General features: G+C 45.2%; 4 protein-coding genes across 5 annotated transcripts; 2 read left to right on the top strand and 2 right to left on the bottom strand.

The window, feature by feature from the left end:
- Positions 1-3,699: 3,699 nt before the first annotated feature.
- LOC131288916 (ADP,ATP carrier protein 2) lies at positions 3,700-4,767 on the top strand. Its single transcript, XM_058318097.1, has 3 exons — positions 3,700-4,124; positions 4,221-4,348; positions 4,418-4,767. Exons 1-3 carry the CDS (start codon positions 3,700-3,702, stop codon positions 4,765-4,767), a joined length of 903 nt encoding a protein of 300 aa, XP_058174080.1.
- Positions 4,768-5,541: 774 nt separating this feature from the next.
- On the bottom strand, positions 5,542-7,432 carry LOC131287072 (vesicle transport protein GOT1B). 2 transcript variants are annotated; one of them, XR_009189257.1, is made up of 4 exons: positions 7,126-7,432; positions 6,953-7,044; positions 6,521-6,879; positions 5,542-5,712 (listed from the first exon to the last, which is right to left on the bottom strand). XR_009189257.1 is itself a non-coding variant. In XM_058316089.1 (4 exons), exons 1-4 carry the CDS (start codon positions 7,148-7,150, stop codon positions 5,692-5,694), a joined length of 438 nt encoding a protein of 145 aa, XP_058172072.1. In that variant the 5' UTR covers positions 7,151-7,432; the 3' UTR covers positions 5,542-5,691. The 2 variants fall into 2 exon arrangements, 1 of the variants encoding a protein (XP_058172072.1); XM_058316089.1 differs by having other exon boundaries at positions 6,580-6,879.
- A 321-nt stretch (positions 7,433-7,753) lies between these two features.
- On the top strand, positions 7,754-9,644 carry LOC131287295 (beta-parvin). Its single transcript, XM_058316330.1, has 4 exons — positions 7,754-7,908; positions 8,263-8,624; positions 8,697-9,426; positions 9,500-9,644. The coding sequence occupies exons 1-3, from the start codon at positions 7,791-7,793 to the stop codon at positions 9,312-9,314; spliced, it is 1,098 nt and encodes a 365-aa protein (XP_058172313.1). The 5' UTR covers positions 7,754-7,790; the 3' UTR covers positions 9,315-9,426; positions 9,500-9,644.
- Positions 9,645-10,718: 1,074 nt separating this feature from the next.
- On the bottom strand, positions 10,719-12,515 carry LOC131289522 (glutamine synthetase 2 cytoplasmic). Its single transcript, XM_058318798.1, has 5 exons — positions 12,508-12,515; positions 11,934-12,115; positions 11,276-11,808; positions 10,961-11,204; positions 10,719-10,867 (listed from the first exon to the last, which is right to left on the bottom strand). Exons 1-5 carry the CDS (start codon positions 12,513-12,515, stop codon positions 10,719-10,721), a joined length of 1,116 nt encoding a protein of 371 aa, XP_058174781.1.
- Positions 12,516-14,715: the final 2,200 nt, after the last annotated feature.

Below are 14,715 nucleotides of genomic sequence, written 5' to 3'. Positions count from 1 at the left end.
CGCCACCGGTAGCAAGCCTACTTATCAGCTTACACTGGAATGAAGCCACCTGGTCACCGCACCTTGAAAATATGATCCCGAATCTAATAATCCACTCCCTGTGGTGTCTACACGCCGATAAAACGATTTAATGCATTATAAGTGCATTAGCACGAAACGCGTTTGGCAACACCTTGCGATGCATTTCCATGCAAGCAAGCGGTTGAATTTGAACTCCGGACAACCGTAACACGGAAAACGGCAAGCTGTCTGCTTAACTGTTGGTTAGAAATCAATCCGCATTCACCTGTTATATCCTTTCCGTAGGAAGTAACTCCAAATGGCAGCTTTGCAACAAAGGTTGATGTTAGCGTTCTGAAGCAAGAAGACAGTTTGATTTATGACGTCCCTCATTTGAATCGAAGTATCTGCGTGTATTTTCTTCCGCGGTGTACCACGTGTCTGTCTAAGGGAAGTGTGAAAGAGGTTGACAAGCTAAAACAACCGAATTTCAAAAGTTCAAATAGATAAATTGTGATATAACCAATATCTGCATAGTTATTTAAAAATCTGCTATCGTAAAGCATATAAAAATACTTGCTCAACTATGTACAACTGACGCAGTTGCGTCATCGATTAAATATTGATAAAAGTAATTGAGCTACTCTACTTTGAAAAAAAACTTAAACAACACTCTCGTTTTAAGGAATAATACAAAAATATATATTATTCCTTAATAAATATATAATATATATAAAAAAAAATAAAACAAAATATATAATCTACTCTACCGCATCTACTAAGTGACATATTTCAGGTTAATATTTTGTTAGATTCTTGATTCTTGAGTTGATCGGTCACAGTAACTTTCCCTGGAGAAAGGCCTACTCATTCTAGGGAATATCGTGACATTTCAAAACAATATATTTTGTTCATTGGAACTTCAACTACTCAGCGTGTTTCCCAGAATTGTTTCCCTGAATTGAACACATTGGTAGGATGATGTTAGCTCAAACAAATATGCCCTTAAAAATGTTACTTCTTATATTTTCTGTTTCGTTTAAACCTTTTGCTAGTAAAATTTTATTACTGTTGTTAGTTCATGCTGACCGGTTATACATTTTTACGTTCGAACCTGCTCCTTTCCAATTATGCATGTGCGGCGCCATTCTACAATGTCGTATTTAATAATGAAGTGTCGCCGTAAAACCAAAGCTAGCGCACAACAGAATCCAACCGAAACACTCGAAATGCATGTCGAAAATCGGAAGAAATCATTGACCCAGCGACACGCTTAGAGCCATCTTTTCCCGCACACCGCCTCGACGAAGATCACTTGCACTCTCGATCGCTTGGCGGATCCGTAAATAGCTCAAATTTTCCCACCCATTTCCCTTCGCAGACGATGCTGCCGTTGGTGCACGGTCAGGACGGATGCACTCCGCTGTGCCCTTCGCTGCGCTGCATTCGCATCGATCGATCGTATGGCATTAAAATTGGCACAGCAAGTGCATGTATGTGTGTGTGTTTGTGCGCGCCCGTGGTTCCGTTGTTCGGCAAGTCGTTCTTGGTCAAACGTTGAACTACCGCCAAACGACATTGCACAGTGACGATCGGCTGCCACCCCGTGGCAGGGTGTCCGTGTGGCCGCTGTAGATCAAGGGCAGGCGTAACTATTTTCGCACCGGTACGGTACCGCATCATCTCTCAACGATGCACGCGCGCGCGGGATACCGGTTTTCGTGGGAAGCGGCGTAACCAGGGGCGGTTGTGCATGTGGCGCAAAATGGGATGGATGCGTCCAGTGGAAATAGTATTTTAATATCGTATTTTATAGGCATCTTGTACAGGGAGCTGCTAGGAAGATTGTTTGGCTTTCAAAATTTAAATGTTTTTAAAAAGTCAATAAACATTATGACGCAATTTTGTTGAACGAGGGGCAGTCAAATTATTTTTCATTTTATTTTCTCTACTGTTTAACTTAATGTACAATCACTTCTTTTCCATTTCCGTCTCCCGTTTGTTTGAACTTTGACAAGCGCCATTTCGAAGAAATTTTAAAAAAAACCTTCCCCAATACTTCTTGTTTGTTTGTCCTTCAGCAAGCAGGTATCCAGACAAGTTCCCAAACAACAAACAAAGAAGCGCCAGGCATGAACCTGTTCTCACCGATCATATGATCTCCCGCCTCGGACGGTGCATTGGAAGGGCGTCCGCGCACAGTGTGCCGAATCCGCACCGAATCCTCGGGTGCAACCTCGGGAGGAGTCGCGAGCTGCGCGCGCACCATTCCCAGCAGGGCACGGCACGGCGATCGCGAATCGGAAGGGCCCCGATATCGGCTTGGGTATAGGTTCATAAATTGAGCACCGGACGTCACTCGCTGTCCTGCGGTCTTTTAGTAAGGATCCCAAACCGCAACACAGACGCGATCTCGTGCGAACCAGCAACAGCAGCCCAATCCGGCCCACCAATCGAACAAGGATAATCCCTACTTCAGCCTTCCTGATACAGCAAGTACGTATTGCGCACGGTCGTGGAATCGAAAGGACACAAAAGGTTAAAAAGTGAATCACAAACAGCTGGTTTCTAACGCGAAAGAGTGATGCCCATCGAAAAAATCGTTTCCGAAGTGAAGATGCAGTTATGTAACGAAAGTTTGTCGAATTTGTGCAGCGACATTACAGGGCAGCTGGTGCAAAAAAGATGATGTGCGGTTAGATAATCACTGGTGCAATTCTATTACACTGCCAGAGGTGTTTAGAATCAATTTGCAAACCGTTTTATTTAACGGTTTCCCGTGCTTCCCAACCGAAACCCGATCAGCAAGACGAAAATCAAAGAAAAATTTACAAGGTCTTCTTGGACTTCAACGGAAGATTTCGGCTTAGCGCACCGATGAAAATAGAATAGTATTTTATCTACTACACGAAGCCGTTAGGAGCGACACCGTGCAGACGCGTCATCGATCGTGCATGCAATCTATCAGTGTGCAAATGTATCGACCCGGTGATGCAACAACAGGGCCAATGGTTATGCAGTCGTCGTATCAGGGTGAAGGATACGATTTGTTTTTATTCTTTTTCGTATCTCAGTTTTTCCTTCTCTATCATCTTCGATCCCAATAGACACGTGTCTGGCGCACCAGTTGAAATCTTTTTTTAGCAAATCCTTATGCAGTCAAGTGTTTCCGCTAGGTAACGCTGCAAGGTAAACAGAATCGTTGGGTGATTTTTTTTATTTGAGTACGAACGGAAAGATGTTTTTCTTTTTTTGTTATTAAACAAATAACACTTCTCTAGTGCCATGAAGTTCAAAGAAATTGAATCAATAACAACACAGCTGTATCTAAAAATAAACGAAATCATGGTGAACTACCGGTGAAAGGTGGAGTGAACCGTTAGCAAACTAAGAAATCGATAACACGTGTCGAACCGAGGATTTCATTGTAGGAATATTCAATTTAAAAATCGCTACTTTAAATTTGGTTTGAAAGAGAAAAATTAAATTAAAGATCATTTATTTTGCTGGTTTCATGAAACAATCACTTGACGAGAATCTTTTTGAAGCAAATTTCCTTCTTAATCAAGTAGAAAGGCTAAGTAAAATATCCTCATCTATGGGCTTAGGAGGCTATGCGTTACGAAATCAAATCAGCCGTAGGATTAAAATTAACCATTAATACGATCACATCCCATTTGATTCTAGTAACCATCCACAATGCCGGGACTTTCGGATCCAGTCGCGTTCATTAAGGACTTCGCCGCCGGTGGCATCTCGGCCGCAATCTCCAAGACGGCCGTCGCCCCCATTGAGCGCGTCAAGCTGCTGCTGCAGGTCCAGCACATCTCGAAGCAGATCGCCGAGGCGGACCGCTACAAGGGTATGGTCGACTGCTTCGTCCGCATCCCGCGCGAGCAGGGCTTCGGTGCGTTCTGGCGCGGTAACCTCGCCAACGTCATCCGGTACTTCCCAACGCAGGCCCTCAACTTCGCCTTCAAGGACAAGTACAAGCAGGTGTTCCTCGGTGGCGTGGACAAGAACACGCAGTTCATGCGCTACTTCGTCGGTAACCTGGCCTCGGGCGGTATGGCCGGTGCCACCTCGCTGTGCTTCGTCTACCCGCTTGACTTCGCCCGTACCCGGTAAGTGGGGTTATGGTGAGGGGGTAACAGTCAATCACCATGGTACTCATCGCATGCATGGATCTCTTTTTATATTTCACTTGTTCCTCCACACAGTCTGGCCGCTGATGTCGGCAAGGGTAGTGAAGCCCGTGAGTTCAAGGGTCTGGGCGACTGTCTGACCAAGATCTTCAAGTCTGACGGTCTCACTGGTCTGTACCGTGGATTCGGTGTATCTGTCCAGGGTAAGTGACAAGGTGGTTTTCTGCATCCTCCCGGAGCTAATCACTGTGCTCATTTCCCCAATCCATCAGGTATCATTATCTACCGTGCTGCCTACTTTGGCTTCTACGACACTGCTCGCGGTATGCTGCCGAACCCGAAGACCACGCCGTTCTACGTCAGCTGGGCTATCGCCCAGGTCGTCACCACCGTCGCCGGTATCGTGTCCTATCCCTTCGACACCGTCCGCCGTCGCATGATGATGCAGTCCGGTCGCGCCAAGTCCGAGATCGTCTACAAGGGTACGCTGCACTGCTGGGCCACCATCGCCAAGCAGGAAGGTACCGGTGCCTTCTTCAAGGGTGCCTTCTCCAACGTGCTGCGTGGTACTGGCGGTGCGTTTGTGCTGGTGCTGTACGATGAAATCAAGAAAGTTCTGTAATCCCCTCCACTACCCTTTACCCTCGCTCCTTTACCCAACCCATCCTCGCTTCCCTTCCACTGTCCCTGGGTAAAGGTGCTCCCTTTGCCTTTGCCAACCCAATCCTCCATTTCCAAAAACTCCCTTCTTTTTTCTAAGTCGTGTTCGGTACACGCGTCCTATTCCAACACAACAACCACCAACGACTCGGAACTAGGTGTTCGAACTGTATGTACATGTAACGAAGCTCGTGAAACAGATTTTTGTAACTTTCCTCAGCCTAACTCCAAGAGTTGGGCGAGAAAAGGGATACCTACGACTACAAAAAGAATCCGACAAGTAAACTGTTCTATCGAGCCAATAGTGCCCATGGAGATCCAAAACTGAATGTATTTAATTGTGTTCGCCCTGAAACGCAATGCACCAAACGATGATCGAGCTACAACCGAATACCATGCGTGTTCTTCCATACTGGGTGGAACCATTTTAGCGCCGATCATTGATGGAGGTGAATAATTTCTGGGTATGCCACAAATCACGCAGTATACAACACCATCCTACCAACGAGAAGCACACGATCATGATTTTATTTTATGATCATTCATTTGTTTTAGGTAGAGAGGGTTTGTTTAACTCGACATTAGACGTTAATTATCGAAACATTTGCGAGGGGAGTAGCAACAAAGAAACAAAAAACGAAAAATAAAAATTACAAAAAATCTTAATTAGCTTAGTGAGACCATAACTTAAACTAACAAAAAACGTTACAATAACCCACATTATTCTCATGACGAACAATGGATTTTTATTTTCGGGACTTAATCATTAGCGAACGATCTTTATTTCCAACTTTGAGAGGTGCTAGAAATGACCGGACATTAATTAGACACGCATGATCATTCATTAGTTCCACCCTTGCCTGCTCCGGTTAGTGCGCTTCGTTTTTCAGTTGGTGTAAGCGTTTCCCTGGAAAGAAATTGGACCAGTTTAATGGGAAACTCAACTCCTGCTAGCGGTTGTTTGGGAATCTCAGAAATTGGTGGGTAGCGTGAAGTTCTTTGGGGTCATCGTCATCGTTATAATTCAAGTTCAAGCTTAGTACTGGTTTGATTATGTTTGCGAAGCAAAATGATATTATTAATGATAGACGAAGTTAGAAGAAACCGTTCAAAGCAGGTTCACTCCCTCGTAAGCATCCTCGATTCTCGAAGTGCTTGAAGAATATATATTGCATGCATGTTTGCCCAAAACAACGCCTTTAAAACATACAAAATTTATTGGTATATGTACAGATTATTGAGGATTATTACAATCGTGTTATGGCTTCGAAACGCGTAATTATAAATTGGTATTTCAAATTTGTCTTTTGTTCGTTAATTAACTTAAAGAAGAATATTGCTGCATCAGTGTTTAGGTAAGTAAAACTGCGTCTTTTTCATAGAAACAAAAAGAAGATCAGCTGTGGCATCATAAACTACAGCTACGAGTTACTGTTTATTGATTAGTGCCTTTTGTTGGAAAACTGTTTCGAATAACCACGATGGAACCGATCATAACTTAACAAAAAATTCGTTCCTAGTACCTACTGACTATACGAGCACAAATACTTTAATCAAATTAATTGATGAACAAACAATGCAGCAGTATGCCCAGTGTCTACCAAAAAATGTAATTTGTGTAATAGCTTCTTTCGATGCAAAAGTAGCTTCGTTTCACGCAATGATGCTTTGCAGCCGACAGGTTGACACAGTAAGAGAAAAATAAAATTAACTACCTCCACCCGCTACCGGTGATCAACGATCGAACGGGAACCTTGCCTTAATCCTATCATACCGTTGTTCGGTCCGATTCGCCAGCTAACCAATCGACGGTCCTACTGATGCCGGGCATATTGAGGAAGTTGCCTAACACCGGTACCCGCCGCAGGAAGTTGATGGCTACCGGGAAGAATCCACTGAAGAGCAGTATGAAGCCGTACATTTCGATAAGCATCCCGATCAACGGATACCCGAACAGCACGATGGCAATGCCACCGAAAAACGCAATCGATGCTTTCACTTTATGCTTTTGGAAGAAGAAACGAAACGTTCGTTCCAATCCTATCACGCAGGCTAGGCCGCACACGAAAAGAATCTGTGGGGGAGAGAAGAAAGCTTCCATGAAGCAACATAGAAGAGAGTGATCGGCCCCCGAGCTGGTTACGTACATTTCCTATCGCCAGTAAACCTTTATCGAACAATAAAAGCATCCCAAGGAATAGAAACGCTATGCCAAAGCCAGCCAAGCCGACTCCGATTTCTGAAAGGAAGCAATCGAAAAGGGTTAGGTTATGCTGCTACGATAGTAAGTAAACGTGACGGTAATTGGAACATAACGTACTCTGTGTGTCTGTTATTTCAAACATTTTTACCACTTAATTCAAGTAACACCCGTGTCCAAATCTTCAATACACTAGTTTGAAAAGCACTTGTTTATTGACCCTGCTGTTTTTCTCCACGTCATTCGGCGGGCAACCGATCGTACTACCCACTACTGCTTTCAAATGGCGCGATAGTAACGATCATCCATCGAAAACTTCAGTAAGAACTGTGCAGAATGTTTCAGTAAGTATGAACACACATTGCCAATTACAATAACTAAGAAATCGTATTTATTATAGGAAGATTTTCCTGCAAAACTTGCACCAGTTGCTTTAACCAACCGATGACAGTTCAATGTTTCTGTGTTTTTGTTGGCGAAACCTGTCAAAGCCCTTCAGAAACGAACGGTGGGTACGAAAGGGATCAATTATTTAAGGACTACAGATTTCACTAAAACTTGTATTATAATACGGAATCATATTCTCATTAAGTTAATTGTACAGATTTCAGTTCTATCACTACATTCTTTGAATTGTAAAAATAGGAATTTAAATTATTTCAACGAGCCCCGTCTTATTTCGCCGTACCTGTCTTAATGTCAAAATAAGTTTTGTGTCAAGGTAAATATAATACAGTGTTCAGTATCTTTGCAGAAATATTGAAAGTGTAGCTTTCTTCGCAAGAATGTCTACTTTAACTCGTCCAAAATCCCCAAGAACTCCAACATCCGGCCGATCGGATAAGGAGGAAAGCATTTGGGATAAGATCGGAACCCTGGGAAGGAAGAAGCGCATCAAGGAAGGTAAGAAATACTACGGCGAAAGTGAATTCTACGGAGGGTGCTCCTGCATATAGCGTGAAGTACATTTCCTTTTATGGGCGATAAACCTCTTGTGAAAACGGAACGAGCACAGCTGATGAGATGTGTTCTTGCCGTGATGATTCACTTCCGAGGAAAACTATTCGCAATCCCACAATTTGCTGTGCGTTTTTCGCTATCAAACCAACAGTTGGAAGCCTCGCAGCTCAATATCTGTTGCTTGTGGGTGGGAGGTACGCCCAAACAATCAATGACGTAAACACATCAGTAGACACGAATGAGGGTTAAAAAAAGTAAACAAAACATCTGTTTATATTTCTATTTCCGTCGCTGCAGTGCAGGAAATTCAGGAGGAAGGAAAAATTGCGATCGATTCGCCTGGCAGTCCAAACGCCCCGATCATCCCACCGGAGGACTACAACTTGGAGGACAATGAGTCACGGTCGATTATTCAGCCTGCGTCGCTCCAAAGTCCCAAGGTAAGGGAACTACTTCAGGTGCTTATCGACTGGATCAACGACGAGCTGGTGGAGGAACGAATCATTGTGAGCAACATCGAGGAAGATCTGTACGATGGACAAGTGCTGCAGAAGCTGTGGGAGAAGCTGTCGAATAATAAGCTAAATGTACCAGAAGTGACTCAGTCCGCCGAGGGTCAACGCCAGAAACTGTCCGTTGTGTTGAATGCCGTGAATCATGTAAGAGGCAGAAACCCCGCTATAGAGGGCTGAGGCAATTAATTTAATTTTTAAATTTCACTCCATTTGCAGACGCTCGGTTATCACCACAACATCCCGAAATGGACGGTGGAAAGCGTTCACACGAAGAACATCGTTTCGATTCTGCATTTGCTAGTGTCACTCGTACGCCACTATCGGGCACCGATTCGCCTTCCGGAAAACGTCGCCGTAACGGTGGTGATGGTGCAGAAGCTCAACGGAAAACTCACCAGCCAGCGGTTCCAGGAACAGATTACTCAGTCGTACGACGACGTGGGCATGCGCTGCGAACCGGACGCGTTCGACACGCTGTTCGATCACGCCCCGGATAAGCTGAAAGTGGTACAACGGTCGCTGATATCGTTTGTCAACAAACATCTGAATAAGCTAAACTTTGAGGCGGCAGATTTGAATACCGATTTCAAGGATGGTGTGTTCCTGTGCCTGCTGATGGGGCTACTCGGAGGATTTTTTGTTCCACTGCACGATTTCCATCTAACGCCCAAGGATGCCGACCAAATGACGCACAATGTGGCATTCGCTTTTGAGCTGATGATGGACGAAGGGCTTAAACCGAAGGCTCGGCCCGAGGATATCGTCAATATGGATTTAAAATCTACCCTCCGGGTGCTCTATACGCTGTTCACAAAGTATCGGAACAATCCCTGAGCCACCCTGTGGTGTACTTACTCCATATTGTGAAGTCTCCCTTGGACAGCTAACCAATGTGCCTTTGTTTAATATACAAAAAAAAACAAAAACAGTTATAGAGTATTAACATGTAAGTTTCCCAATTCCAAAGCAAACCGGGAGCGACTGGTTCTATTTTATACCTTATTCTTGGTTCATTTCAGAGGACAACTAATGTTATTTATGGCCTTCTATTTACATTGTCGGAGAGTGTCTACATCCACGTTTGAATATTACAGTTTTTCTAGTGATCTAATACATAACAATCGATGTTGCTAACGTTGGTAAAATAAAACGTTGCGAAACTAACCTAAATATACTACTCTTTATTTTTTAAATATAACTTTCGAAAGAACTGTGAGGGTTACCCAAAAGCGAACAAACCCGCCGTAATGTTTTGGAATTACTGAATCACTAGTAAAATTGTTAATTTTTAACATACATATTTCTCGAAACAGTGCCCCCCCTTATTGCATAAGCGTCTCAGCCACAACCCACTACAAGGTACTAACTATGCGGTCTACCCGAACGGAAAGCTCCTTCTAGCACGCAGTGCGCCATTGAATGGCGACCGGCCTCTCGTTCAAGTTCAAGTTCATGTGTCGTACCGGCGTTGTTAGTTGCTTCTCGGTGTGTTAACGCACCACGGTGTGGTGTGTTATTTTTATTGCGTGACTCTCTGTCCACCAAACCAATTACCCGCTGACGTCTTACTATTGGCAGTGTCGCTTTGTCTTTTACCGCTTGTAGCGGGATTGCATCGGAAACTGCGCACTGAAACTTGTGCGGATGCCGTTGTTCGTCGGCTGAACAATGTAATTATTTTATTAAAAAAAAAGTTAACGATACTCAGTTAAAACAAAAACAACGCACATATGAGATATCTTCCAGATAATTGCTGAGGAGGGAACATTTTTCTTTCCAATTTAAGCTCACGTGTTTAGGTCGTTTATGCTTTTATTGTATGTTTCGTTACAAGTAAAATTGCTACAAGTGTCTCTTCAATGCCGCAGCTACCTTGGGCTGTGCAGGTTTGCATACTGAGGTAAAAGGAATCTTGTAAACCGATCGTTAAGATGATCGATTCGATTATGATAATGTGATCGGTATAATACATTCGCGTGCGCTCTCTCTTTCTCTTTCTTTTCCTCACAAGTAACAGATAGTAGCTAGTTAAAACGGAGAACAAAAAAACTAACTAACACAAAAAAAAAAACACTTGATCGTAAGGACGATCCTCAAGTGCAACATCGTTCACTAAGGCACTCTAGAAATGATACCGCTGAGAGCGAATGCAATACGTGTTGGAAGTAAAAAAAGGCTGTGCTAAGCTAATCCTTGGAATGTCGTACAAACGCAACTGTGAAAGCCGGCGTCGAAGATTTATTCGTCCAGGCAGATCGTACGCAGGATTGCCTCGGCCACGCTGTACGGATCGCAGTTGGAGCTCGGGCGACGATCCTCGAAGTAGCCAAAGCCTTGATCGGACACGCCACGGGGAATACGAATGGAGCATCCACGGTTAGCAACACCTGAAACATATATAGAGGTAAACGCAATGGAGGCGCAATGAAGTGAGTTTGTGACGAATGATCTCCACTCCGGTCGCTGTGTTTGGGCCTTACCGGCATTGAAGTCGTGGATCGAGCTGGTTTCGTGCTTTCCCGTCAGGCGGCGCTCGTTGTCCTTTCCCTCGTGCGGGTCGTAGGCGCGGATGTGGCGCTCGTGGTGCTTCGACAGCTTGCCAATGGCCTTTTCAATCTCGGCAATGCCGCCCGGTTCGCGCATCGCCTTCGTCGACACGTTCGTGTGCGCACCGGCACCGTTCCAGTCGCCCTGCATCGGTTTCGGGTCCAGCGTGGCCACAATCTACAAAGGAAATCAAGCAATCGTTAGCCGTCTTTTGCAAACCACCGTCACATCCGGTGTCGACGACTTACGCCAAACTCTTCCGCAACGCGGTGCAACAGGAAACGGGACATCCACAGGTCGTCCCCGATCGAGATGCCCTCGCACGGTCCCACCTGGTACTCCCACTGGGCCGGCATCACCTCGGCGTTGGTGCCGCACAGCTTCACCCCCGCGTACAAGCAGGCACGGTAGTGTGCATCGACGATGTCACGTGCGTACACCTTGTCCGCTCCCACTCCACAGTAGTACGGACCCTGCGGACCCGGGAATCCATTCTTGGGCCAACCGAGCGGACGTCCGTCCACGTCCAGCAGCGTGTACTCCTGCTCGATGCCAAACCACGGGCGCTCGTCAGCGGCCAACTTGCACACCTCCAGGCACGACTTGCGCTTGTTCGACTCGGTCGGCGTACCATCGTAGCGGTACGTTTCGCACAGCACCAGAATGTTGTTGCCGCGACGGAACGGATCCCGGTAGATGGTGACCGGGTGCAGGTAGACGTCCGAGTTGGAACCCTCCGCCTGGTAGGTCGAGCTGCCATCGTAATTCCAGACTGGGAGCTCTGCAAACGCAAGGAAACAAGACGGTCGGTCCCATCCCAACCCATCCATCAATCAATCAATCTCTCCGGAAGAAAGGTGAGGGAGGGGGTGATTTATTTAGGTTCCTGCCAACTCGCCGACTTACCGCTCGGGGACTGGGGAATAAAGTCGAGCGTACGGTCCTTGCAGCGCACGTGCTCGCCGGTACCGTCGATCCAGATGTACGTCGCCTGTATCTTGCCATCCGGCATCGGCAAGGACATGTACTTGTCGAGCAGCGTCTTGTTGAGTTGCGCGTTCGGCGACAGCTCCAGCGTTCGAGACATTCTGTCGGAGGGGACAAAGAGAATCGGGAGTGGGTTATATTTACCAGAAATCGGTGTATCCTCCAACATTGCCTTCTTTATCCACAACCCGTTTTTTTTAGTGAATCACTTTTCCATCGGTTGGATTCTCCGGTGAATAACCTATACCTCCGGTCAGTGATCCTGGTTTGGTTCGGAGGTCATTTCTTTATTTGAATCATTGAGCACACAACAACGCCACGTATTCTTATATGAGAGTCATTATCTCCCAGCATAACGATAGCGAGCACACACGTGACGCAAAATGAGTTTTCAAGATGGCGATTTCTCTTTTAAAAAATGTGAAGCCTGCTTCGATCACTGAGTGGTGTGAATAGTTTCCCTCTTCCATGGTATTTTGCATTTGCAACTCACCCAACCATCTTGATGAAGTTTCTCAAAACTAACGCTTCAGCAAAGTGTGGAAATAATTTGCAACCAACGTGACCTTGGATTTTCACTTCTAAAATAGAACAACACGTGAACGTGCGGTGATAATAACGTGAACCACCTGGAACTGCAACTGAACCGGCCACACCCGAACCGAGAACTGACGGGCTCGACCACAGCTGCTCCACCTTTTATGGCCTATCGGAGTGGCATCATCGACCGGAAGGTGTCAAAAACCCGTCACCCGTCCAGGATATCAGCTGCTGAACGCCACCTCCACAGGGGAGAGAAAACCCGCCCAGCCGTGGTCTCGCTAATTGGTGTTCCATTACGACGGTGTTCCTAGACGGGCGGACTTTTGCGGAAGGTTTGCGCCAAAACCATCCAGTTCGGTGCGATTGGAGCATGGATGGCGCAGGATGGCGCACAACACGACGCCCAGGACAAGAGAAGTTTCGCACCGGGGCTTGTCTGCTTCACCGGTCAAATGCGATTAGTATGATTAACTGGCCACGATCGCGACACCCCACCGCCCCTAGCTCCAAGCGTGACTTCTTTGTCGGCTTCAAACTGGCGAAATCGAACCGGCATCAAGTAGTATTGCGTCGTAACTATTTCATTGCCGGGATGAACCGACGTTAGCATACATCGTAAGTCAACATAGTGTAGTATACTTTCATTGTCCCATATGTATGTTAGCGGGTAGCATAAAGGAGGGCAGTAGCATAGAGAAACATTTGTGTTGTGATGTAGTCTGAATCTCGTTTAATCAATTCGCATACGACGCGATCATACCAAAATATGATCATATGTTCAATTATTTTCACTTTTTGAAGCTTTTAAAACTCTATTAATTGTCTACGGGTTCTTTTCTCTTGATAAGGACGTCATAAGTCTGTCAGTAAGCCTACACTGTGATTACTGTTGATTTCTTTTAATTCGGTTAAGTTTGAGAAATATATCTTTTTTCAATTAATTGTGTTAATTGTCGCTGCTCGAACTCTTGCGCTAGAAAAGTAGTATTAATTATGGTGTTTCAAAATCAAACACTTACAAACTGCAAAATCCGATGCATCAAATTTAATCAATACCACCCTTTAATTTTTTATACTGGATATTTATTTTGAACATTACACCAGACCTTATATAATTTTAATGTGAGAAACTTTTTAAAAGCCCATCAAGAACTTGCAAAAAAATAATGTATTTAATTTAAAACATGTAATCATAGTTTCTGGAAAAGCTTCTAAAACATTAACTAAAAATATAGAAAAAGTAATAACAAAATCTAGCACCCTCCCCCACCCGGCTCGGTAGCACATCACGATTTATTGTGCCGCTACGAGACGATAATTTGCTCTAACTTATCCATCAGCTCCATCGGCCACCTGCCCTGTCCATTCGAGACGTTGGAGGTTTTATTCCAAATTCCGACAAATGGACGTCCAGTTGTGGCAGCTACCTTCAACCGAAGGCGATGCCCGGTGCGCGATTAAATGACCCGGTAGACGCGAGAAATTACGAGACTTACGATGACAGCCGGGTGCATCAGCAACCAATGCAATCCATCAAATGATACCGGTTCGAAAAGGCAACATAGTGCAGGGGAACAGTGGAAGGGAAAATAAATACCGAGAGTCCGGTCCAGTCACCGTCACAGCTGATGCCCAACGATGCACCGGTCGTTGTAAATAATAGAAAAATACCCCTCGAACACATACACAAACGTTTGCAACAGCACCGATGCACTTGTGCACCATTTCGTTCATTAGATCTGTTGTGAGCGACGGTACGATACGACCGCGTTTATCTATCACGCCACGATGGTTGGGGTGAAACCGGCCAGTGAGACGGCTACGATACGATACGGTACGATCGGGAGTGGGCCCACTTTGGCGCTCATTTTCCAGCCCACAGCTTGGGGTGAACCTGACCTTCACCAACCAGTTGTGCCCTATTGAATGTTTCCGGTTTGCGAGCGGAGCGAAGCGAGGGATGGTTGTCAATTTGCTTGTTTCGTGTCAACTTAAATGAGTTCGTTTCAGCTAATCTGCAATTTGCGTAGTTCATGTTTTTTCCTATGTACTATGTTGAACGATTGTTTTTTTTCCAAACCAGTTTTTACAATTATGTGAGACGTTTTCATGCTGTAATTTATTTAACCAGTCAACGCTGAATAAATCGTTGTTCAGT

The sequence above is a fragment of the Anopheles ziemanni genome, chromosome 3, assembly GCF_943734765.1.
Source record: "Anopheles ziemanni chromosome 3, idAnoZiCoDA_A2_x.2, whole genome shotgun sequence".
Classification (NCBI taxonomy): domain Eukaryota; kingdom Metazoa; phylum Arthropoda; class Insecta; order Diptera; family Culicidae; genus Anopheles; species Anopheles ziemanni.
Note: the sequence above shows the minus strand (reverse complement) of the source record. Positions and strands in the feature narration are given on the sequence as shown.